At 45.7% G+C, this 25,725-nt stretch overlaps 1 protein-coding gene across 1 annotated transcript; it reads right to left on the reverse strand.

Moving 5' to 3' along the window:
* Nucleotides 1-487: 487 nt before the first annotated feature.
* LACTB (lactamase beta) lies at nt 488-23,725 on the reverse strand. Its single transcript, XM_040413662.1, has 6 exons — nt 23,540-23,725; nt 15,608-15,674; nt 14,698-14,888; nt 11,845-12,166; nt 7,626-7,791; nt 488-1,055 (listed from the first exon to the last, which is right to left on the reverse strand). Exons 1-6 carry the CDS (start codon nt 23,723-23,725, stop codon nt 548-550), a joined length of 1,440 nt encoding a protein of 479 aa, XP_040269596.1. The 3' UTR covers nt 488-547.
* Between the last annotated feature and the right edge of the window lie 2,000 nt (nt 23,726-25,725).

Below are 25,725 nucleotides of genomic sequence, written 5' to 3' on the forward strand. Positions count from 1 at the left end.
GAGCACTGAAAACACAATGTACAGGCAACTGGACAGTGTAGTTCAGTGAATGAGAAAAGTTAATACGTGCAGAAGCCAATGGATTATGATGCCTAGTGCACTGGGATGTAACAATATAGTGCAGGGATGGCCAAACTGCAGCTCTCCAGCTGTTGCAAAACTACAACTCCTAGCATGCCCAGGCTGTCTGCAACAGGGATGCTCAACCTGCAGCCCTCCAGCTGTTCCAAAACTACAACTCCCAGTATGCCTGGACATCCTACAGCTACTAGGGCATGCTGGTAGTTTTCGTTTTGCAACAGCTGGAGGGCCGCAGGTTGAGCATCCCTGGTCTACAAATATCAGCCTACAGCAGGGCATGGTGGGAATTGTAGTTTTACAACCGCTGGAGATCCGCAGGTTGGCCAGCCCTGATATAGTGCAAACCTACTGTATGAAACATGAAAATGCGGTTTAATGTAAATTAAACCAAGAATGTATTTTTTTTATTTTATTAGTTTAAGTATTATAAAATCATTCCTTTAAAAATATGGATCCCAGTAGCCGCTTATGACTGGGCTGACTTTGCCTTTTCAAATTCCAGTGCAATTTTTAAGGCTGTGCTGTTGAGCGCTGTACCCTGCATATTGGCAATTATTGTCACCACAATCCCCCTTGGTGGGATCAATGTCTGATTGTCTTCCTCAGGTAGGATAAGCAAGACACTGCTGGCTCCGACTGCTCCTCCCGTGTGCGATACGTAATGTTTTTGGCACTTGCATTGCCCAAAATCCTGCTTTGCCTCCACAGTTCCCCATCCCATGGCATACTTTCCATCCTTATCCCAAGACATTTCGGTATTGGAGACTTGTCGCCACATCATGGAAACAGTATCTGCTTTTAGATATCCTGGCAACTCTGTGGTTGTGTACTTGGCTTGGTAGCTATACAGGAGGACATTTCCAAACCTCATCAGGTCATTCACAGTAGAAAGAAATCCTCCACCTGCCCATTTACAGGAGTTGTCAACATATGGACAGTTTATCAGACGCTTCTTGTCACTGAGACGGTAAAATCTATAGGTGATAGACAAAAAGAAAATGTATGTATTATCAGAAAAACATTTAAATCAGACTTATATTTTATATATCTTTACTACAGCCACCCCCAGGGAATGTTTTAAAAATCTAAAACATTTCTGCATGCTAAATCTAATTTAACTGAATAAGACATTCCCTTTAAAAGTAATTTCACATGCAGCAGAATTTGACTGGTAAAAAAAATTTAAATGCTAATATTGCTGCTTTTTTTTTGTATACAGTTGGTTCCACAATAATAAGATATGAGGCATTATTTATATTGGTAGTTGCAAAAATCCAGGAGTGCACAGGGTGACAAACACCATTCCGCTTCACCCCTATATTCTGCTGCTGTCACAGAATCAAACGGAGGACTGCGGGCTGAAGAATACACACTGCCAGTGCTGTTTCATAGGTCACAGTCTGTTCATACGTAGTGGATGCGCTGCGTGAGTGCAGCAAATCTGCAGCGTTTTACATTGCCAGCAAAACGGATGAGAATTAAAAAAATGTCATCCACACGATGCAAAAAAAAAAAAGTCTGCAACGTAAATTCAGCTGTGGTGCGGCAGCGTGTCAATGGATGTGTATTTCACCCTTTGGTGAAATTCACATGTTGCGCATTTCTTGTAGATTTTCGGTGTGAATTCCACACTGCAAAATAATACAAGTTTCTGGGATTATCCTACCACCATCTACGTGGTGTTGTTTTTTTTAGATGCGGATTTCTTCCATCATCTTCAAAGCAGTTTATAGGGGTTTTCTGTGAGTATTAGGCCTCTTTCAGACGGGCGTTGCGGGAAAATGTGTGGGTGCTTTGTGGGAACATGCGTGATTTTTCATCGCGCATGTTTGGTACCCAAACCTGAACTTCTTCACAGAAGTTCGGGCTTGGGATCGGGGTTGTGTAGATTGTATTATTTTCCCTTATAACATGGTTATAAGGGAAAATAATAGCATTCTGAATACATAATGCATAGTAAAATAGCGCTGGAGGGGTTAAAAAAAATAATTTAACTCACCTTAGTCCACTTGATCGCGCAGCCGGCATCTCCTTCTGTCTCCTTTGCTGAACAGGATCTGTGGTGACGTCACTCCGGTCATCACATGATCTTTTACCATGGTGATGGATCATGTGATGACCGGAGTGACGTCACCACAGGTCCTGTTCAGCAAAGAAAACAGAAGGAGATGCCGGGCTGCGCGATCAAGTGGACTAAGGTGAGTTAAATTATTATTTATTTATTTTTTAACCCCTCCAGCGCTATTGTACTATGCATTCTGTATTCAGAATGCTATTATTTTCCCTTATAACCATGTTATAAGGGAAAATAATAATGATCAGGTCTCCATCCCGATCGTCTCATAGCAACCGTGCGTGAAAATCGCACCGCATCCGCACTTGCTTGCGGATGCTTGCGTTTTTCACGCAACCCCATTCACTTCTATGGGGCCTGCGTTGCGTGAAAAACGCAGAATATAGAGCATGCTGCGATTTTCACGCAACGCACAAGTGATGCGTGAAAATCACCGCTCATGTGAACAGCCCCATAGAAATGAATGGGTCGGTATTCAGTGAGGGTGCAATGCGTTCAACTCACGCATCGCATCCGCGCGGAATACTCGCCAGTGTGAAAGGGGCCTTAGGCCTATTGCACATGACCGTATGGCTTTTTCTGTATTTTGTGATCTGCAAAAAAAAAGGATCCGCAAAAAATACGGATGACATCCGTGTGCATTCCGTTTTTTGCGGAACGGAACATCTGGCCCCTAATAGAACAGTACTATCCTTGTCCGTTATGCGGACAATAATAGGACATGTTCTATCTTTGAACGGCACTGAAGCTGAATGCATAAGGAGTACATTCCATTTTTTTTGTGGACCCATTGAAATGAATAGTTCCATATACGGAACGCAAAAAACGGAACGAAAAGTAAAAAAGAGAGGCCTTACACTGATGAGAAGTCTCGCGAGACTTCGCGCAATAACTTTATAAATGAATTTGTACTGTAAAAAAAACGTTTCCGAACTCTGGTTCGGTTCCAAGGTACCACTTGGAACTGAAACAGAGTTCGGGAAATGTTTTTTTACAGTACAAATTAATGAAGTTATTGAGCGAAGTCTCGCGAGACTTCTCAAGGCAATACCTTTGGCTCATCGGAGCCAATACATTCTAATACTGTACGGGGATGGGGGTCGGCCGCCCGCCCCAGCCTGAAGGTGTGCCGTGCGGCCCCCGGCCCTCACCTCCGTACGCAGGCTCAGCAGCAGCACGGCATCGGCAACACAGACAGTCACGGGTCAGGGGTGTGTGACTGCCGAGTGGCGCTGCAACGGCGGCAGGCAGCAGCAACTGGTGTAGACTGGGGAGCGGAGGTCTGGAGACTGGAGCTGTTGGTGGTGAGTAACTGTGTGGACAAATGTCTCTGAGTAGTCTGTCTGTGCGGTCCGCAGGGAGAAATGTATGTGGCAGGGGGGGGGAATGTGACAACACGGATGAAGGGGGGAGAGAAATGTGACAACACGGATGAAGGGGGGAGAGAAATGTGACAACACGGATGAAGGGGGGAGAGAAATGTGACAACACGGATGGAGGGGGGAGAGAAATGTGACAACACGGATGGAGGGGGGAGAGAAATGTGACAACACGGATGCTTGTGTTGGCAAAAATCCTTGCACCGGCCCTGCATCCGCTACAAATGTGCAACATGTGAACTTAGCTTTTAGGCCCTTCACATGAGTGGGTGTTCCGTACAGATGCAACGCGTGAATTGAACGCATTGCACCCGCACCGAATCCTGACCTATTCATTTCTATGGGTCTGTGTACATGAGCGTTGTTTTTCATGCATCAGCTCTGTGTTATGTGAGAATTGCATCATGTTCTATTTTCTGCATTTTTCACGCAGCCCTGGTCACATAGAAGTGAATGGGGCTTCTGTAGGGAACGCATTACATCTGGATGTAAAGCGTTTTTCACTGATAATGGTTGCTAGGAGATGTTTGTAATTATTATTATTTTTTTACGTGTATGAAAAACTGATAGCATCTGCGTGAAAAAAAGCAACCACTGAACGCAATCACAGAATAAACTGAAATAATTTGGTCCCAAAATCGCGCAAGTTTCACTGAATGTATTCTGAGGCAATCCGTAAAGCTAGTGTGAAAGAGGTCTTACAATGCACAGGGTGAAATCCATTACAAATCCGCATGCAATATATGTGGATTTTGCCATGGAAACTCTGCACATCTCTGTCAGTCAGAATTATTTTATTAAAAAAAAATATATATATATAAATGTAGTAATAATATAAAAAAAAACTATATAAATGTGGTATAGTTGTAATCATACTGACCCAGAAAATGAAGAGCAAGGGTCAGTTTTATAGCATGGTGAACACTGTAAAAACAAAACCCATAACACTGGTGGAATTTTTTTTTTTCTCAATTCCACCCCATTTGGAATTTTCTCCATCTTCCCACTACATTGTCTGTAATAGTAAATGGTGCCATTACAAAGTACAACTTATCCCACAAAAAAAAACGCCCTCGTAAAGCTACGTGAACAGAAAAAAAAAAAAAAAAAAAACCTAGGGTTCCAGGAAGACAGAGTAAAAAATAAATGAAAACACAAAAACTGAAAATTTCCTGGTAATGAAGAGGTTAACGAAACTAATTCACTAGTACAAAATGAAACGCTTCTGCAAAAAAACAAGCTTCATAAAGGGAAGTATTTTGTGGAAGGTTTCAGAAGATAAATGATGTGAATCATGTGCTATGATCATTTCATAGTGAAGCGTTCATACAAAAGGATTCCTATATAGAAAAATATTATTGGTGATTGGCTGCACCGATGTTGTCCAGGTCTACGGTACGTAATTGGCTGCAGTGGTCTGCTGTATCTGTAAACCAGCAGCAGGAGGACCGGACCAGTCCCGCAGAGAACAGCAATGGCTAAAGAGATTTCTAATTATCTCAGACAACCTCTTTAAATGTATGCTTGTCTGTAACAAAAAAATGCAGATGCACAGCATAGCCAGCAGGGGGCAATAACATCACAGATTTATACATTGTATCAGTGAAACTGGGAGGCTGAAAGGAAAATATGGAAACAAAAGATAACTGATGCAAAAAGATTGTAACATTGCAAAACCTGTCTTCTGAACTGTTCCTCAGCTGAAATGTATGCATTAGCAAATGACTATAAATCAAATTCCCTAATACAGTGGTTCCCAGTGAGCGGCTTAAGAGCTTCATTCAGTTTTCAGGCCCTCAGACATATTTGAGATATGCAAATTTTCCAAAAGGCCTCTTCAAAAGGAAGGGTGCAATCAGATTGGTTCTTTTCCACCATTTTTGATACATCTCCCCCTATAAAAGGTACTTTTCACACTAGCGTTTTTATTTTCCGGTATAGAATTCCGTCCTAGGGGCTCTATACCGGAAAAGAACTGATCAGTTTTATCCCCATGCATTCTGAATGGAGAGTAATCCGTTCAGGATGCATCAGGATGTCTTCAGTTCAGTCTTTTTGACTGTTCAGGACGGAGATAATACCGCAGCATGCTACGGTTTTATCTCCGGCCAAAAATCTGGAAGACTTTCCGGATGACACCGGAGAGACGGATCTGGCATTTCAATGCATTTGTAAGACTGATCAGGATCCTGATCAGTCTTACAAATGCCATCAGTTGGGATACGTTTTGACAGCCCATAAATAATGGCCATCAAAAAATAGGATGTCCTATGTTGTCTATTTTCACAGAACGATGGCCCTATACAATTGATGGGGAACGTTTCTCAGAAAGGCAAGGGTAAAAAACGGTTTGCCTTGTCGTGTAACTGTAGCCTAAAGGGTGGAAGTAGTTTCAGAACACTACCGGCCGCTGTATGCACATTCTTTGTTGGGAGGGTCACTCCAGGACACACATTTATTGTGCAGACTTAGAGAAAAATTCATGATTGTGGCATGTTTTTGTGGTTTCTTGACCACTGCTCCCAGCATTCCTTCATGCTGAAGGATTCCTCATACATCTGTGCCTGGGGTGGGAGGCGCTTTACTGAAAGCTACAGGAATTATGTCGCAGACCAGTAAAGAAGGTACTAGGCAATGGCAAGTGAATGATCCAAAAGGTGCATTAATCTATGAACATAAAACTCACCCTCACACGTCATTCTGATACCCATCAATAACTACTCATACTGTCAGTTTGGATGGGATGAGACGTAAGATTCAGAGGGGTACTGCGCTTGATGTACAGTTCCGCTTGTTTCTTTTCAGTACTACCATATAATGAAAGAGATCTTCAGGTTCCTTTGTGTAAAGCCTCATATGCACATGGGCGTTGCGAATCGTGAATCCACAAAATACAGATACCGACCGTGTGCATCCTGCAGGCAGATTCCTCAGTCATTATTATAGAAATGCCTATTCTTGTACGCAAAAACAGACAATATAATATGTTCTATAATTTGCGGAACGACCACACGAATGCACACAGCACACTGATAACATCTTTGTGCTGTCCACATTTCTTGTGACCCCATAGAAATGAATGGGTCTGCCTGTGATCCACAAAGAATGTGGATGGGGCACAGATCCAAATATGGTGGTGTGCATGAGGCCTTATTGCTCTCCAAATTTCCAGCCCCCCTAGGCGTCCAACAGCTGAGTCAACAAGTCTGAATCTGTGACAGAATCAGATATAACTACGCAATTCTCTTATTACAAAGAATAAGAAAGCATACTAGTGTGAGCAGGGAGCTTTCCAGCCACAAAGCTGTGCGATGTACAGTACACACAGAAAGTAGAAAAATACCATACAATACACTAGGAGACCTATGAATAAACGTCTGGCCATAATTCCAAGAATATGGATCCTGTTCCTTGGACTACTTTGCACTGACTCGGTATATAAAAGCTTACATTTGCTCACATGTTCAGAATTATCTCTTACTGAAAACTACTGTGAGGCTGCCAGTGGCAGATTTGTGGAGCAGATTCTGCACTGTAAATCCATATGAAATTACAGCACAACACGTGTGAACAGAGTTTTAGAAATGTTCCACATAGAAAAGCAAGCATGCTTAAAAGGGGTTATCCAACTCCTATAATGCCCCCCAAAATGCCTGGACACCTCATACAGGTTATACTTACCCTGGCACCCGCGTCGCTCCTGATGCCTGCACGGCTGCCGCTGCATCTCCCTATTGCGCGGATCAAAACATCCAGCGCGGGGCGGGACCTGCCAATAGCAGGCCCCGACGGGGACGAGCCTCCATAGCGTCACCCATGATGCTAGGGAGGCTGTGGGCAGCGGAGGCAGTGCGGGTGCCAGGGAGCAGGGTAAGTATAACCGGTATAAGGGGCTGGGCATTATGGGTGTTGGATAACCCCTTTAATCTGTTACAGAAATGCATCAGCTTTCATCACTTCTGTGTATCGGGGTGTAGTTTGCAGTGAATCTGCACTAAGAGTATTATGTATTAGGAATAATAAATTATTTGGCGGCTGAGGCATTTTTTGCTGCATATGTTTTCTCTCCTTTCTGCTTGAACTGCACATACCTTGCTCTGTTGTATATAATCGGTTCATGTTCCTCAGGAAGAGTGTTTCTCATGCCCAGATCTTTAAACATCTGCTGCATATACTCCAGAAACTTGCGTCCCGAGGCACGCTCGACTACAGCACTTAATAATGTCCATGCATGGGTAGAATATAGGAACTGTGAACCTACAGAGGAAACGACAAACTTAATAGGGATTGAAGAAATAGGCGAGCAGTGACAAAATAAAAATATTTTCAGTTTCATCCCATCTTTTATGAGGGCTTGAAAATTATCACTTCTTTGCAGCACATCTCACTGTGCAAAATAGCAGATGTGCTGCGGCCACTATTGAAAAGGTATTGGGGGTGGGGGGCAGGGGAATGAATGATCACACATTTAATCACTCCCAGTCATCGGAACATGAAAATGAAAATAAGGCTAGTTTCACACTAGCGGCAGCCTTCTCCGGCAGGCTGTTCCGGCGGGTAAACAGCATGCCGGATCTGTGCTGCCGCTAGTGCACCATGCCGCTGGAAGTCCACTCCGATCCCATTGACTATAATGGGGGAGGGCCGGAGGTGGACAGAATAAAACTACGACATGTCTTAATGTAGCCTAAGGCCTCCTGCACACGGCTGGTTTTTTTTCCCCGTTTACTGGCCGTTTTTTGCGTTCCGTATACGGTCCGTATATGGAAGCATTCATTTCAATGGTTCCGCAAAAAAAAACGGAATGTACTCCGTATGCATTCCGTTTCCGTATTTCCGTTTTCCCGTTCTGTTTTAACATAGAACATGTCCTATTATTGCCCGCAAATCACGTTCAGTGGCTCCATTCAAGTCAATGGGTCCGCAAAAAAAACGGAACACATACGGAAATGCATCCGTATGTCTTCCGTTTCCGTTCCGTTTTTTGCTGAACCATCTATTGAAAATGTTATGCCCAGCCCAATTTTATCTATGTAATTACTGTATACTGTATATGCCATACGGAAAAACGGAACAGAAACGGAAACACAACGGAAACAAAAAACGGAACAACGGATCCGTGAAAAACGGACCGCAAAACACTGAAAAAGCCATACGGTCGTGTGCAATAGGCCTTAATGAGTGCTGAACAACTTGCCATATGGTGGATTGCTGCTAGCTATAGGCAGGCACCCATGGAAAAGGAAGCTTGGATGTAAGTGCCAGTCGTCCACATTTTCCTGAAAAAACGCTTTCCTTATCAGAAGTACCTGGACATTTTAAACCCCTGGTCGCCAGGACAATTTTCACAGTTTTGACATGTACAAATAAAACCTAAATTACAAAAATAAAAAAAATCTTACTACCCCCTTCCTCATATATTTTCTGAAAGAAGACACTTTGTCACAATGCCACTCAGCACTTTATACACAGATACCTTCATGAACCGAGTTCAAACATACAACTTAGGCTACTTTTACACTTGCGTTCGGGGCGGATCCGTCTGGTATCTGCACAGACGGATCCGCACCTATAATGCAAACGATGGTATCCGTTCAGAACGGATCAGTCTGCATTATATTTCAGAAAAAAATCTAAGTCTAATTGTTAGTCAGACGGATCCGTCCTGACTTTGCATTGAAAGTCAATGGGGGACGGATCCGTTTGAAATTGCACCATATTGTGTCAACATCAAACGGATCCGTCCCCATTGACTTACATCCCTTTATCTCTATCAGGGTGAATAGGACCTCACACTGTCCCTGCTGCTCTGTGCACACAGCATCAGGGATGTTACCATGGCAGCTAGGGCTTCAATATCGTCCTGGCTGCCATGGTAACAGATCGGAGCCCCAGCATTACACTGCTGGGGCTCCGATCAGAACTGCCAGTGAGGAGGAGGGGAGAGGGGACCCTGTGGCCACTGCCGCCAATGATGATTACTGGGGGGACACTGCGCCACCAATGATTAATACTGGGGTTTGGGGGGTGGGGGGTGGGGGGGCGCACTGCGCCACCAATGAAGATAACTCATTAATTCATACACAGGAGGCGGGAGCTGGCTGCAGAATCACATAGCCGGCTCCCGACCTCTGTGACAAGTAGCTGCGATCTGCGGTAGTTAACACCTCAGGTGCCGCACCTGAGGTGTTAACTACCGCAGATCGCAGCTACTTGTCATAGAGGTCGGGAGCCGGCTATGTGATTCTGCAGCCAGCTCCCGCCTCCTGTTGAATTTGAATGAATAAGAGAGTTATCTTCATTGGTGGCGCAGTGGCCACAGCCCCTCCCCTTCTCCTCCCTCCTCTCATTGGTGGCAGCGGCCACAGCCCCTCCCCTTCTCTTCTCCTCCCTCCTCTCATTGGTGGCAGCAGCAGCAACAGAACAGGGGGGAGGGAGACACTGCTTCATTCTCCCCTGTGCTGCTGAGGGAACACGGCGAGCGCTGACAGCAGCGCGATTCTTGTTCCCAATACGTTATCGGAATATCGGCAAAATAGATGCCGATACCGATAACGTTAAAAATCCTGAATATCGGCTGATAATATCGGTAAAACGGTCGATCCCTAATGGAAATAAGGAAACGGAATGCACACGGAGTACCTTCCATTTTTTGGGCGGACCCATTGAAATGAATGGCTCCGCATACGGTCCGCAATAAAAAACAAAACAGACAAGGAAAGAAAATACGTTTGTGTGCATGAGCCCTCAGGCTGTAGCTTGTGAGCCCCAAACTAGACCTTCAGAAATTAAGAAAAGTGCAGCACTGCATGTCATGGTGACAATATAGTGATCCTTTATTCACCAGCTGCCCGGCCACTATGACATGGAGTGCTGCGGTTTCCTCATATAATGCATCAACTAAGGCAACTTTTAGACAGATATAATATGGGTGCTTTATTACTCCAGTATTAAGGGCTGAACCCCCTGTACTGCAGAACCCTTTACCTCTGGTTCTGAAGAACCACGGAAGGTCTGGGTGTTCCATCCATAATGTGGGTACAAACAATCCCTGGTATTACATCAGTCTGAAAAGTGGCTGAATCTGTCAGAAATATATTAGACATTCCTCTCCAGTGATAATCATTATTGCTATTACAACAGTGTACATCTTGTATCGCTAGAGACGTATGGGATCATTTATCAAACTGGTGTAAAGTAGAACTGGCTTAGTTGCCCATAGCAACCTATCATTTTCCAAAGGAGCTGTCAAAAATAAAAGGTGGAATCTGATTGGTTGCTATGGGCAACTAAGCCAGTTCTACTTTACTCCAGTTTAATAAATGACCCCTGTAGTCTGTATATTTTACTCTATAGCTCAGGTCTGGACAGGATAAGGACAGTGTAAAATATTATTTATTGAGGTCTGTGTTGTGCTTGGTGCATTTGAGCCCTTGGACAGCCCATTTATCCAGATATTTTTTTTTTCCTTTAAACAGGTTGTCCAAGTGTTTAATACTGGAGGGGGTATCTGATTGGTGGGGGTCTGACTCCCGGCAACCCCACCAATTAGCTGGTGGAGTGCAGAGGCCAGTGACATCACATTCATCGTTCACATGGCCTAGGGGCAGCTCAGTCCCATTCAAGTGAATGGGACTGAATTGCAATATCAAGCACAGCCTCGGTCCAATGGACGGCATTGTGCTTAGTAAGCTCCAAGGAGTTTGCAATACTCACTGGAGCGCCGCAGACTCTTAAAATACCACCAATCACATACTGATGACCTATTCTGAGTATAGGGCATCAGTATTAAAGACTCGGACAACCTCTTTAATTCCTCCACCAATCGGTAACTATGATTGGTGGGTCATGTGCCCCGCTGCAGCTAATAACTGGCCTCAGCGATGATGTGTATGCAAGCAGTACATCACTGCTGGTTCATGTACTGCTTGGGGACACATCAACACTGAGGCCAATGATTGGCTGCAGCGCTGCATGTGACCCTGTCTGTGTGGAAGCTGATGGCGGGACTAAAAATGCATTGGTGACAGCCAAGGAGGCACATAGCTGGAACGGAGGGGAGCCAGTACAGTAAGTATAAATCTCTTCTCAGATACCGAAGGAGGGTAGGAATTTAAAAAACAAATAAAATCCCGGACAGTCCCTTTAATATAAGCTGCTATACTATCCTAGGGCCTTCAAAAGCAGTATATATCACAGTATGTGCCATTGTAAAGTGAAGGTGAATAAGAGACATATGTAGCTGCACCCATAACCCTCAAATCGTATAATATCAATGTTCCATGTACCGTGCAATATCAAGTCACCTACCAGGTTTAAACACCAAAGGATCAGTCTTAAAAAGTCCTAGAGCGTCTATCACACTGTTGAACTTGTCCTTAATATAGAACTCCTCAGGTTCCAAAGATGCCCTTTTCTGGGATTTTGCAGTATCCAGCGGCTTGAGCTTGTGCGGCTCCTCTGCTTTACTTGATTCGGTATCCTCCGGAGGGGTTTTCTCTGAGGTACTCACAACTGACACACTCGCTTCTGAGGATTTCTTCCCTATTTTCTTCCTGATTTTCTGGATATCCTTTTCATAATGTCTGATACCACTTAGGTGTGACACCAACAACCTGGTGGTTATTGTCACCTGGAAGTGAAATAGCCACAATTTAAGAAAATCTATGAAATTAATTAACCAGAAAAAGAACCGTCAAATGATGTGCTTCTAAGGGTGCCGTCACATGTGGTGGACAAATCCGCCAGAAAATAGCCACATAGAGACTTCCTATGGGGCCAAGTGTCAATGGCTGCCCTGTGTTCTGCTGTGTATATAATGATGCAGTGCGGCTTTTCTAAGGGAGAATGCTTCCATTCATTTCAATGGGGGATGAAACCCGCACCTGCGTATTTACTGGCAGGTTATTCCACCACTTGTGAAGGCACCCTAAAGAGGAACACACATATGGTATACTATGCTTGTATGGAGTCCATGTAGCTACCAAGGGAGCAGGCATAGCCCCCATTCTCATTCTTAGGGCTCATGCACACGACCGTATATATTTTGCGGTCCACAAAAAATACAGATGACGTCCGTGTGCATTCCGTATTTTGCGGAACAGAACAGCTGGCCCCTGATAGAACAGTACTATCCTTGTCCGTAATGCGGATTATAATAGGACATTTAATAAACAGCAAACTAAGCTGCAAAAACCAGTGTCAGGCGGCTGCTGCCAAGGCCAATAAGATAATGGGTTGCATCAAAAGGAGCATAGATGCCCGTGATAAGAACATAGTCCTGTCACTTTACAAATCACTAGTCAGACCGCACATGGAGTACTGTGTACAGTTCTGGGCTCCTGTGAACAAGGCAGACATAGCAGAGCTGGAGAGGGTCCAGAGGAGGGCAACTAAAGTAATAACTGGAATGGGGAAACTACAGTACCCTGAAAGATTATCAAAATTAGGGTTATTCACGTTAGAAAAAAGAGATCTAATTACTATGTATGAATATATCAGGGGTCAGTACAGAGATCTAGCCCATCATCTATTTATCCCCAGGACTGTGACTGTGACGAGGGGACATCCTCTCCGTCTGGAGGAAAGAAGGTTTGTACACAAACATAGAAGAGGATTCTTTACGGTAAGAGCAGTGAGACTATGGAACTCTCTGCCTGAGGAGGTGGTGATGGTGAGTACAATAAAGGAATTCAAGAGGGGCCTGGATGTATTTCTGGAGCGTAATAATATTACAGGCTGCAGCTACTAGGGAGGGGTCGTTGATCCAGAGAGTTATTCTGATTGTCAGATTGGAGTCGGGAAGGAATTTTTTATTCCCCTAAAGTGGGGAAAATCGGCTTCTACCTCACAGGTTTTTTTTTGCCTTCCTCTGGATCAACTTGCAGGATGACAGGCTGAACTGGATGGACAAATGTCTTTTTTCGGCCTTATGTACTATGTTACATGTTCTATTTTTTTGCGGAACAGAAATATGGACATACGGAAATAGAATGCACACGGAGTAACTTCAGTTTTTTTTTTTGCAGACGCATTGAAATGAATGGTTCTGCATACGGTCCGCAAAAAAATGGAGTGGACACGGAAAGAAAATACGTTTGTGTGCATGAGCCCTTAAAATAACGGGGGGGGAAAACTGACTCCCAGTAAAATCTCTTTTCTGTTTTTCTCCTTTTGTTTCCTTATTTCTTTCAGGTTGACACCACATTTGTCATGCGGCTGTGTCCAGTGGCAGTGGTCAGACTACCCTGTGTTACCCCTGCATCTCCCCATGCATTATGTCAGGTCAGGCATTATCGCCTGATACAGGCTATCTTCTTATGTAGGTCAAATATGTCAACTAACAGGGGCGGATTGGCCATAGACCTTACAGGGAAATTTCCCAGGGGGCCGCCTGGTCCCTCCTCACGGCCGGCCAGTGGAAGTTTCTGGGAATTTATTTTGTGCTGCTGGCAGTATTTTGTGATGGACTGTGGTATTTGGCTCTGTTGGGGTTGTATAATGTGCCACAATATGGTATTGCTGGCCCTGCCTTCCATCAATTTGGACTACACAACGGGGCCATTTTGTAAGGTCCCAGTCCGCCCCTGTTAATGAATATAAAAAAGAAGTTGGATATAGATCCATATGCTCTTACAAAAGTCAGCTTCTTCACCCAAAAATATCCACTCTCATCAGCCCCATTCACACATGCAGGGTAACCCAAATATGTTCTGGAGTTTACTCGGAGGACTTTACCCAGACTTTTCCTCGCTAGAGCCTAGTACTAACTCCGGCTTCTGTCCAAGTTAGTGCATGTGTGAACACAGCAGTGTTCCGCAAAATCCCAGAGGGCGTGTTGAAGTACCCACCCCATGCCTATGCAACAGGAACATCTCACGTGTGAAAGGGCAACTCCAGTAAATCTCCGGACCTGAGATTCCTGACATTTTCCAGGGTTTATGTGAAAACGGAAAAATCCTCGGATGGCGTTTGTACTCCAATGGCTATGTCTGCCATTTTCAGATATGTAAATGTGTATCTATCTAAGCACATATAATAAACTGAGTATCGGAGAAGAGCAGTATCTTTGTGTTCAGAGAAGGTTACAAAGCCCTTCTGGCAGAATTTCACTACTTTACTGCTTTGTTCCTAACAGTAAATTAATATTGGCACTGTCCACACCTTTTCACCTTCAAACTCTTTTTCTGGGAACTCCGGTACATACTTCTGCACTGGTGCATCTAGATCTAGCCGACCCTCCTCCCACAGTTTGGCCACTGCCGCCATAGTAAAGGATTTGCTGATACTGGCTACACGCATGACACTGTCTGGTGAACATGGAATCCGGTTCTCCACATCGGCAAACCCAAGCCCTATAGGAAAGAAGCACAGCATTCACTCCTGCTTAAGTGATTAGAAGATTTCACAAATAATCTGAAGTCTTACAGCGGTCTTAACTCCCCTACAAACCCTTAATGTTCTGGCTTTTTACTGCAAACATTTATAGGAATATAACCAGTTAGTCTAGGCAGAGATTTATTTTCATTTTAAACACTAAAACAAGCCTCTTTCCCTTAAATCAGCATTTATCAAAAAAAGTGGATAGGTCACGAGGGGCTCCTACAACAGGTCAGGCTCCCAATCTCCGAATATTGGAAAGAGTAACCCCCGCTTTCGAGGAATGAGCATGCCCATGTCTTACAAGGTCACATATTTCACAACGTGGGGTCGTCCACAGCTTTCCCCTTCACTTGTGGGTCCTAAGAGGAGGACCTCATTTAGAGCTTATGGACAGAGGTTGTATTTTTAGGACTACCCCTTTAAATGTGTTACCAAGCAAATCCACATTTCACTGCAACGTATGATGAATATGTGGAGAACAAGCTAAACAGACCCGGGCTTCTTGTGAACACAATAATATTGGATCAGGCTGCATAACACAATGAGCTTTCTGTATCTCATTTATCACTACCGTTTTCCTAGGAAAATCCGGTTGTAATTGTGTTTTACCAAAACAAATGGCTTTGGGCGTTTTGCCTCCATCATGAGACCTGTGTAATGTTAGGTTAATAATCAGATGTGTGACACTTACCTTCTGACCAAACAGCTTGTCCGTCTACAGAAACGCCGACAACTATGCCCGGAGATCCCACTTCATCCTGAATAGTAGTAATAATAATCTTTATTTGTATAGCACCAACATATTCCGCAGCGCTTTACAAACAAGAGGAATGAGGGCCCTGCTCGCAAGAGCTTACAATCTATAAGGACATAGGGGTGACACAGAAGGTAATAAGTGCTTGATTTGTACAATATTAACACAATACGGGAGTAGATATAGCGCAGCATGAGCCGCCACCAGCCGATATCTCTTGTGCTTCTGACTGGATGGAGTGTGGTGAATACTGCTGGATGACAGGTCAGATTCAGAAGGATGAGGGTGAAGGAGGAGTGAATGGAGAAGATTTAGGGTGCCCTCACACGCGGTGGAAATTTCTGCCAAAACTCCGGCGGTGAAGATTTTTACAAAGTTGTGGATTTCTTGTATGAGAATCTCTCCATTCAATTCAATGGGAAAATGACTCTGCAGTGGGAAACAGTGCGAAAAATCCGCAACATAATCCAGATGGATTTTTTTTTTTGCTGATTTTTCTGCAGAGTTTTCAAAGTTACGCAGTGGAACACAATGCAAGGACAATTTTCAGCCCCAGAGCATAACATGGGGAAGAGGGAAGTAGGCCTGAAGCCTATGAGGCAGTAGAATGGCACAGGAGGTTGTGATAACATCACCGCAACCTCCTGCGCCGGAGGGTCTCAGGTGGCACCACAACGTGGTCACAAAAGCCTGTATCCGTGACAATGTCATTGTGCCACCTAAGATCCGGCGCAGGAGGTTACAATGACATCAGAGACAGGCCGGAAGAGGCCTGCATTGCAGACGACAGCGGGAAGCGGGAGTCAGATGAGGTTTTTTTTTTGTTTTGTTTTTTTATATGTGGGCACAACTAGGGGCCTTAATACAGGCTGGAGCACTACAGTGGGCATTAATACAGGACTGGGGCACTACACAGAGGACACTATAATACATGGGGCACTACTGAGGCTGGAGTACTAGGAGGGGCATAATAATACATAGGGCATTACTGAGGCTGGAGTACTAGGAGGGGCATAATAATACATAGGGCATTACTGAGGCTGGAGTACTAGGAGGGGCATAATAATACATAGGGCATTACTGAGGCTGGAGTACAAGGAGGGGCATAATAATACATAGGGCATTACTGAGGCTGGAGTACTAGGAGGGGCATAATAATACATAGGGCATTACTGAGGCTGGAGTACTAGGAGGGGCATAATAATACATAGGGCATTACTGAGGCTGGAGTACTAGGAGGGGCATAATAATACATAGGGCATTACTGAGGCTGGAGTACTAGGAGGGGCATAATAATACATAGGGCATTACTGAGGCTGGAGTACTAGGAGGGGCATAATAATACATAGGGCATTACTGAGGCTGGAGTACTAGGAGGGGCATAATAATACATAGGGCATTACTGAGGCTGGAGTACTAGGAGGGGCATAATAATACATAGGGCATTACTGAGGCTGGAGTACTAGGAGGGGCATAATAATACATAGGGCATTACTGAGGCTGGAGTACTAGGAGGGGCATAATAATACATAGGGCATTACTGAGGCTGGAGTACTAGGAGGGGCATAATAATACATAGGGCATTACTGAGGCTGGAGTACTAGGAGGGGCATAATAATACATAGGGCATTACTGAGGCTGGAGTACTAGGAGGGGCATAATAATACATAGGGCATTACTGAGGCTGGAGTACTAGGAGGGGCATAATAATACATAGGGCATTACTGAGGCTGGAGTACTAGGAGGGGCATAATAATACATAGGGCATTACTGAGGCTGGAGTACTAGGAGGGGCATAATAATACATAGGGCATTACTGAGGCTGGAGTACTAGGAGGGGCATAATAATACATAGGGCATTACTGGGGTCATTAATACAGGACATGGCACCTTAGGGGGAGGCACTATAATACACTGAGCACTGCTAGGGGAATTAATACAGGCCGGAGCACTAGGAGGGGCATTATAATACATGGGGCACTACTTAGGATCATTAATACAGAATGAAGCACTCAACGGGGGGCATAATAATACATGAGGCACTACTTGGGGCAGTAATACAGGCCGGAGCACTACGGGGGGAAGAATTATAATACATGAGACAATCAGGAGCACTACAGGGGGGGCATTATAATTGATGAGGCGTTACTGGGGGTAACTCTGGAGCATTACAGAGGTGGGGGTATTATAATACATGGGGCACTACTGGATGCATTAATACAGGCTGGAGCACTATAATATAGGAGGCATTTTACAGGTGGGCATTATAATATAGGGGGTTATGACTGCAGAAGGGCATTATAACTACATAAGGGACTGCAGAGTGGGCATTATGAATACTGGGGACACTAAAGGGGCGCATTATAACTACTGAAGCTACTACAGGGGACATAAAATATACTGGGGCCACTATAAAGAGCACTATAGCTACTGGGGACACTATAGGGGCTTTGTTACTATTGAGGGCTCTAAAGTAGGGCTGCAGTAAACCATTATTTTAGAAATCGAGTATTCTATTGATAATATTTTGCGATTAATCGAGTAATCTAATAAGAAAAAATGAATTAATAGACTGTTTACCTTTATAAAAACACATCAGACACCCTGCCATCACTCCCCAACACCCTTCTTTCCCCCCGTGCGATCAGCCCAAGTGCATCAGCTCCCCCCAGTGCCATGAGCTCCGTTCCCCCCAGTGCTATCAGCACCACTATCCCCCTGTGCAATCAGCTCCGTTCCCACAGTGCCTTCAGCTCTCCTCCACCCCAGTGCCACCAGCTTGCCCCCCAGTGCCACCAGCTGCCCCCTCAGTGCCATCAGCTTCCCCCTCAAAGCCATCAACTGCCCCCCCCAGTGCCATGAGCTGCCACCTAGTGCCATCAGCTTCCCCTCAGTGCCACCAGCTTGCCCCCGATTATCAGCTGCCACCCCAGTGCCACCAGCTTGCCCCCTAAGTGCCACCAGCTGCCACCCAGTGCCACCAGCTTGCCCCCCCAGTGCCACCAGCTTGCCCTCCCAGTGCCACCATCTGCCCCTCCTAGCCATGACCCCAGCGACAGTACTTACCTTTTCTGTAGGGGCACCACTCCACAGCTCCTCCATCTTCTTCTCAGCGCGCTGCACTGTCGTCCTGATGTCACACAGCGTCGGGTCATAATGCGCGCTTACGTGCACTATGACCTGACGATGTGTCAGGAAGAAAGTGCAGCGCAGTGCGGGCCGGCAGGTGACCATGGAGCGGTAAGTAATAGCAAGCGCTTCACTCCCGCTCCGTGGTCACATGACACAAATGAATCCTCAATGCAAAAAATTTGCATCAAGGATTTTTTTTTTGTCACATTACTTGATTCAATCGAGTAATCGTTTCAGCCCTACTCTATAGGGTTACCTTATAGATCAGCCTTATTACTACTGGGGGCACAATAGGGGCTTCTTAATTCTATAGGGGACATCATAGCTATTGGTGGTACTTCAGGGGGCACTATTACTATTGAGGGCGGTTTGGGAGCTCTATTTGTATTGGGGAGAGTGCTATCGGTATGGAACTGTTATTTTTGCAGTATTGTGTTTGTGGTCATTGGGGAACACAGCACAGTACTGAGGCGGCATCAGAAATTGGAGTTGGTGTTGAGAAGTGGGGATGATGATGAAAAGTGAGGAACCTAAGATTGTGCACAGACAGAATCTTAGGTTAGGCTAAAACTCTGCAGACAAGATGCGGCTGAAAAAAAGTTGTCAAGGTGGTCTGGTCTGAATGGAGAAGATGAGGAAAGAGAACGTTTACATCAGAAGATACATCACTGGGTATAATAGGTATGTGGTGCTATATTCTATTGTTAGCACCAAAATGGCCCCTCAACTGCCTACAGTATCTTAATGCTGATGCCATCTGCTTTCTAATGATGTGCTTGTCTAAGGGCCCTTTCACACTTGCGTTGTCCGGATCCGGCGTGTACTCCACTTGCCGGAATTACACGCCGGATCCGGAAAAACGCAAGTGAACTGAAAGCATTTGAAGACGGATCCGTCTTCAAAATGCGTTCAGTGTTACTATGGCACCCAGGACGCTATTAAAGTCCTGGCTGCCATAGTAGGAGCGGGGAGCGGGGGAGCGGTATACTTACAGTCCGTGCAGCTCCCGGGGCGCTCCAGAATGACGTCAGAGCGCCCCATGCGCATGGATGACGTGATCCATGCGACACGTCATCCATGAGCGTGGGGCGCCCTGACGTCACTCTGGAGCGCCCCGGGAGCCGCACGGACGGTAAGTATACTGCTCCCCCGCTCCCCGCTACACTTTACCATGGCTGCCAGGACTTTAGCGTCTTGGCAGCCATGGTAACCATTCAGAAAAAGCTAAACGTCGGATCCGGCAATGCGCCGAAACGACGTTTAGCTTAAGGCCGGATCCGGATTAATGCCTTTCAATGGGCATTAATTCCGGATCCGGCCTTGCGGCAAGTGTTCAGGATTTTTGGCCGGAGCAAAAAGCGCAGCATGCTGCGGTATTTTCTCCGGCCAAAAAACGTTCCGGTCCGGAACTGAAGACATCCTGATGCATCCTGAACGTATTTCACTCCATTCAGAATGCATTAGGATAAAACTGATTAGGATTCTTCCGGCATAGAGCCCCGACGACGGAACTCTATGCCGGAAGAAAAGAACGCAGGTGTGAAAGAGCCCTTAGTTGTCCGATGGGCATGATTGCTGTAAAACAACTTTTATTCCGCCACCGGCTGTATGCAAATGAAGTCAGGTTTGCTGCTCCCCCTTTCCGCGTCTGATTGATGGGCTGTTTTAATTTCCTTCATGCGAGATTCTTCTTGAGATCTTGCGCATGCTCTCACAAGATCTCAAGCGGGAATCGTGTATGATTGAAAAGAACAAGCCCATCAATCAAACGTGAAGGGCGTGGCATAAAAGTTGCTGTACAACATTCATGCCCATCAGACAATTTAGACAAGCATATCATTAGAAATCAGATGGCATCAGCTATAAAGGTGCTGCGGCAGTTCAGGGGCCATTTTGGTGCCCACAGGTTCCCTTTTGTATTACAAATATGTTGTATTGTGTCGTATTTGAAATGAACACTGGAAATGTGCGGCCGAGTACGAGACTCTTGGTTTAGACCCAACAGCCTGGTCACGTGGCAGATCTCCCAGTGATTCTTCTACGCCGGATTCATTGAGGAACATGTATGAAAACTGGTGCAGCAAGAAAAACGAGTAGTTAACAATCAAGTCACTGTTTCAAAACTTACATATTGAAGGCTTACCTTCAGAAAATGCCATCAAAATGAGAATGGAAGGGGTCTGACTCCCAGGACCCCCGCTGATCAGCTGTACGAAGAGGCCACGGCACTACGTTCATTGGTCACATGGCATCCGTGGCTCCGTTCCGCGGCCCCGCTAAAAAAATATAACATGTCCTATTCCTGTCCGCGCTTTGCGGACAAGAATAGGCATTTATATTGCCGGCGCCTGTTCCGTTCCGCAAATTGCGGAAGTCAACATGGGCGCCTTCCGTTTTTTGCGGATCCGCGGTTTGCGGACCGCAAAAAACGGCAAGGTCGTGTGCATGAGGCCTTATATTTAGCATACGGGTAATGAGATTTTTTTTTCCGTTCAGCCTCTGGGCTGAAAGAAAAAATGAACGGCACAGATTTCGTCATTCGCATCGATCAATGTGGATGAAAAAATCTCTGCCAAAAAATGTGCAAAAAAATAAAAAGCTGCGATCGCTAATAAAGATCCAAAAAGCTCAAAAGTGATCTTTATAGCGCCGCAGCGATTTTACGGTGTTTTTGCAGTGATCAGAAAAAAATTAATTCTGTCACTGCGGTGGGGCGGACTGAACGCAAGTGTGCGCACAAGATCAGGCCTGATCGGGCGAACACTACGTTTTTTGTAGAGCCTAAGGTGACCCTAATGTACTGATATAGATCTGATTGCGATCAGTCTTGATCACTTACAGATACTATATAGTACTAGTGCTGATTAGCGACAGCGATGACGCTAATCAGCGACTAATCAGTGACTGCGGTGCGGTGGGCTGGGCGCTAACTACCTAACAAGTGGCTAACTAACTGGAAGTGATAAGGGCCCCTAGGCCCCATTCACACGTCCGCAATTCTGTTTCGCATTTTGCGGAACAGAATTGCGGACCCATTCATTTCTATGGGGACAGACTTTGTCCCGCTCGGATCCGGAATTGCGGATCTGCACTTCCGGGTCCGCACTTCCGTTCCGCAAAAATATAGAACATGTCCTATTCTTGTCCGCAATTGCGGACAAGAAAAGGCATTTTCTATATAGTTCTGGCAATGTGCGGATCCATAAAATGCGAAAAGCACATTGCCGGTGTCCGTGTTTTGCGGATCCGCAAAACACATATGAACGTCTGAATGGAGCCTTACAGGGGGGTGATCAGGGAGTCTATATGGGGTGATCAGGGGTTAATAAGTGACGGGACGGGGGGGGGGGGGGGGGGGGTAGTGTAGTGTGGTGCTTGGTGCTACTTACAGAGCTGCCTGTGTCCTCTGGTGGTCGATCCAAGGAAAAGGGACCACCAGAGGACCAGGTAGCAGGTATATCAGACACTGTTATCAAAACAGCATCTAATATACCTTTCTGATGTTAAAAAAAATCGCATCTACAGCCTGCCAGCGAATGATCAGCGCTGGAAGGCTGTAGATCAACTTGTTTACTTCGCGATCCTGTGAGCGCGTGTTCACAGGAAATCTCGGCTCACGAGATGACGCCTATTGGCGTCATCGAGACCTGAGAGCACCACCGTCCTGACGCCTATCGGCGTTAGTGTGACGGGAGGTGGTTAAGGACTGCAAATCCGACATGTGTCACTTTATGTGGTGATGACCTTGGAACACTTACTTATCCAAGACATTCTGAGACAGTTTTCTCGTGACACATTGTACTTCATGTTAATGGTAAACCTTTAATTATATCTAAATCTATTTATTAAAAAAAATCACGGAAAATTTTGCAAAATTTCACTATTTTCTAAATGTGCAATCTGCGGTCCCCAATGCACGGGGCAACGTCTGTGCGGCGCCCGGGACGGTTCCAGACCCATTCAACTTAACATGTTCTATTTTTGTGCGGAGGCGCGGACAGAAGCACTACGGTTCCGTCCATCCGTTCTGCACCGCAGCTCCAGATTGCGGACCCATTCCGCTGTTTGCAGGCCGCAATACGGCCTTGGCCAGGCTACCGCCGTGTGCATGAGGCCTTAAGGCTACGTTCACACCACCGGTAAACGGATCCAGCAGACAAAAGCCTGCCGGAGTTCACCAGATCCAGCATTGCCGTTCACTGCCAGAGCCCATAGGCCAGCAAAAGGCCTTCAGCACTCCGGCTGTGAAACTACAATTCCCAGCATGCTCTATTCATTTCTATTAGAGTTCTAAGAAGAGCAGAGCAAGTATGCATGCTGGGAGTTGTAGCTTCACAACAGCTGGAGGCTGCCAGCCTACCCCTGCCATAGACTATCATGGGATTCTGCATGAGAACCAGGTTTTGGACGGACAAAAACCGCTGTGTGCATGGATCAGTTTACCGGTGGTGTGTGAACATAGCCCTAGATGGTGATGTGCATAAGGCCCAACAAGTAATACAACAGATCAATGGTTTAATATAGGGACTGGCTCTTCAGGATTCTGTCACAACAAGGAGGAGAAAATGCTAAACATTAGGTCTTGTAGCCTCCCATAGTCAGGTACGGCACAGGACTAATACCGGGAGTGCTGAGAGACAATTGTAGAATGTCGCACAGACCTCTCCCTGCGACATTCCACTACGCCTGTCCCATCGTGCGCTGCGGACTATGTTGGCGCTATGGTCCCTGTCGTACCTTCACTCTCATCAGCAGGTCCCTGCTCCTCTCTATAGCTGTAACGTAGGCCTCGCGGGTTTTCCTTCTTTTCTGTCCGTCTTCCTCCAGGGGCCCTTCCGCAACTCGAGCCGCTGCTACAGCGAGCCCTAGGCCGAGCAAGACCCGGGGAAGAGCGCGGGCAGGTCGCGTTATTCGGGAAAACATAGTTCCGGATCCCCAGCACTTCCAGGTCCGAACAGTGACACACAAACTCGGCGGTGTAAATCAGGAGACACCGAGGAGGGCTGGGCCTTGGATTCCCCTCTGCAGGGACGTGGTACACACCAAAGCTATAATAAAGTATCGCGTAAGAAATTAGGAATAAACCAAATTTACTAATTCTGGGGGGTGTACTATACAGTATGATATATATATTGTTTACTTTAGTTATTTCTGTAAAATATTACTATGATTAGTGTAAAGCGCAGAATTATCCCATTCAATGTATTCATTATTTTATGTTTTAACCCTTGGATATTTATTGTCCAGAGCTAAGGAACAGTTAGGCCCCTTTCACACGAGCGAGTTTTCCGCGCGGGTGCAATGCGTGATGTGAACACATAGCACCCGCACTGAATCCTGACCCATTCATTTCAATGGGTCTGTGTACATGAGCGTTGTTTTTCACGCATCAGTTCTGCGTTGCGTGAAAATCGCAGCATGTTCTATATTCTGCGTTTTTCATGCAGCCCTGGCCCCATAGAAGTGAATGGGGCTTCAGTGAAAAACGCATTGCATCCGCAAGCAAGTGCGCATGCGATGCATTTTTCACTGATGGTTGCTAAGAGATGTTGTTTGTAAACCTTCCGTTTTTTATCACGTGCGTGAAAAATGCATCAAAACGCATTGCACCCGCGCGGAAAAAACTGAACGCAATCGCAGACAAAACTTGCTTGCAAAATAGTGCGAGTTTCACTAAGGCCCCTTTCACACGAGCGTGACGGATTAGGTCCGGATGCGTTCAGTGAAACTCGCACCATTTTGCAAGTCAGTTTTGTCTGCAATTGCGTTCAGTTTTTTCAGCGCAGGTGCAATGCGTTTTGATGCGTTTTTCACACGCGTGATAAAAAACTGAAGGTTTACAAACAACATCTCTTAGCAACCATCAGTGAAAAACGCATCGCATCCCCAATTGCTTGCAGATGCAATGCGTTTTTAACTACAGTCCCCTTCACTTCTATGGGGCCAGGGCTGCGTGAAAAACGCAGAATATAGAACATGCTGTGATTTTCACGCAACGCAGAACTGATGCATGAAAAAAACACTCATGTACACAGACCCATTGAAATGAATGGGTCAGGATTCAGTGCGGGTGCTATGCGTTCACGTCACGCGTTGCACCCGTGCGGAAAACTCGCTCGTGTGAAAGGGACCTAAGTACCAGCAGAGTGAATGAGATTAGACAAATCTTATGTACACTTTGCATATTTTTTCCATGCAGAAATTGACCTGCCGTGTGGATTTTAAAATCTGCAGCATGTCACTAGTGTCTGTGGATGTTTAGTAATTTCACAGATCTGAACTCGGCCTTAGTCAGTCTGCACTGTAATTGTCTTGCGGCACCTGCTATAACGGAAACGGGACGGATCTGTTTTGCAGCCCATAGACTTCTATTATGACGGATTGAATAACGGAATGCCTCTAAAGGCATTCCGTTATGCATTCCGTCATAGAATTGCGTTATGGTCCGTGGTAACGGAATCCATAACGCAATTCACCTTTTACCATCAAATGAAATGTGAACTAATTTCATAAGCTCTATAAAGAAGGCGTAAGGTACGATGTCACTGATGGCGCCATGGCTGTGACTGACCAGTTCGATGGTCTCATCAAATGTCCGCAGAAGTCTGGAAGCGTCGCGCATGTGCAGCCACTGTCGCGGTGAAAAGAAACCAAGCTCCCCACAACCTGTTCTGCTGCAGAGTTCGTACAGGTAGTCGTTAACGGCACGTTGCTGCTGGAGCATCCTATCAAGCATATACAAGGTGGAGTTCCAGCACGTCGGGCTGTCACAAATCAGACGTCTGATGGGCAGGTGGTGTCGCTGCTGAACGTCAGCAAGGCGAACCATGGCCGTGTAAAATCTGGCCAGAGATTTTCCTGGCCTGCCGCAAGACGTCCTGGACCCCGGGGTATTTGGCAATGAATCGCTGCACGACTAAGTT

Source organism: Bufo bufo, chromosome 1 (genome assembly GCF_905171765.1).
Source record: "Bufo bufo chromosome 1, aBufBuf1.1, whole genome shotgun sequence".
NCBI classification, from domain to species: Eukaryota; Metazoa; Chordata; class Amphibia; order Anura; family Bufonidae; genus Bufo; species Bufo bufo.

What these genes read in the sequence shown, in the direction of transcription:
- LACTB (XM_040413662.1), bottom strand. Translation starts at nt 23,725, where the DNA reads ATGTTTTCCCGAATAACGCGACCTGCCCGCGCTCTTCCCCGGGTCTTG. An exon ending in TCCTTTGGTGTTTAAACCTG is followed by an intron (nt 7,792 to 11,844) that starts GTAGGTGACTTG and finishes TTTCCTCTGTAG; the next exon opens with GTTCACAGTTCCTATATTCT. An exon ending in ATTATATACAACAGAGCAAG is followed by an intron (nt 1,056 to 7,625) that starts GTATGTGCAGTT and finishes TATCACCTATAG; the next exon opens with ATTTTACCGTCTCAGTGACA.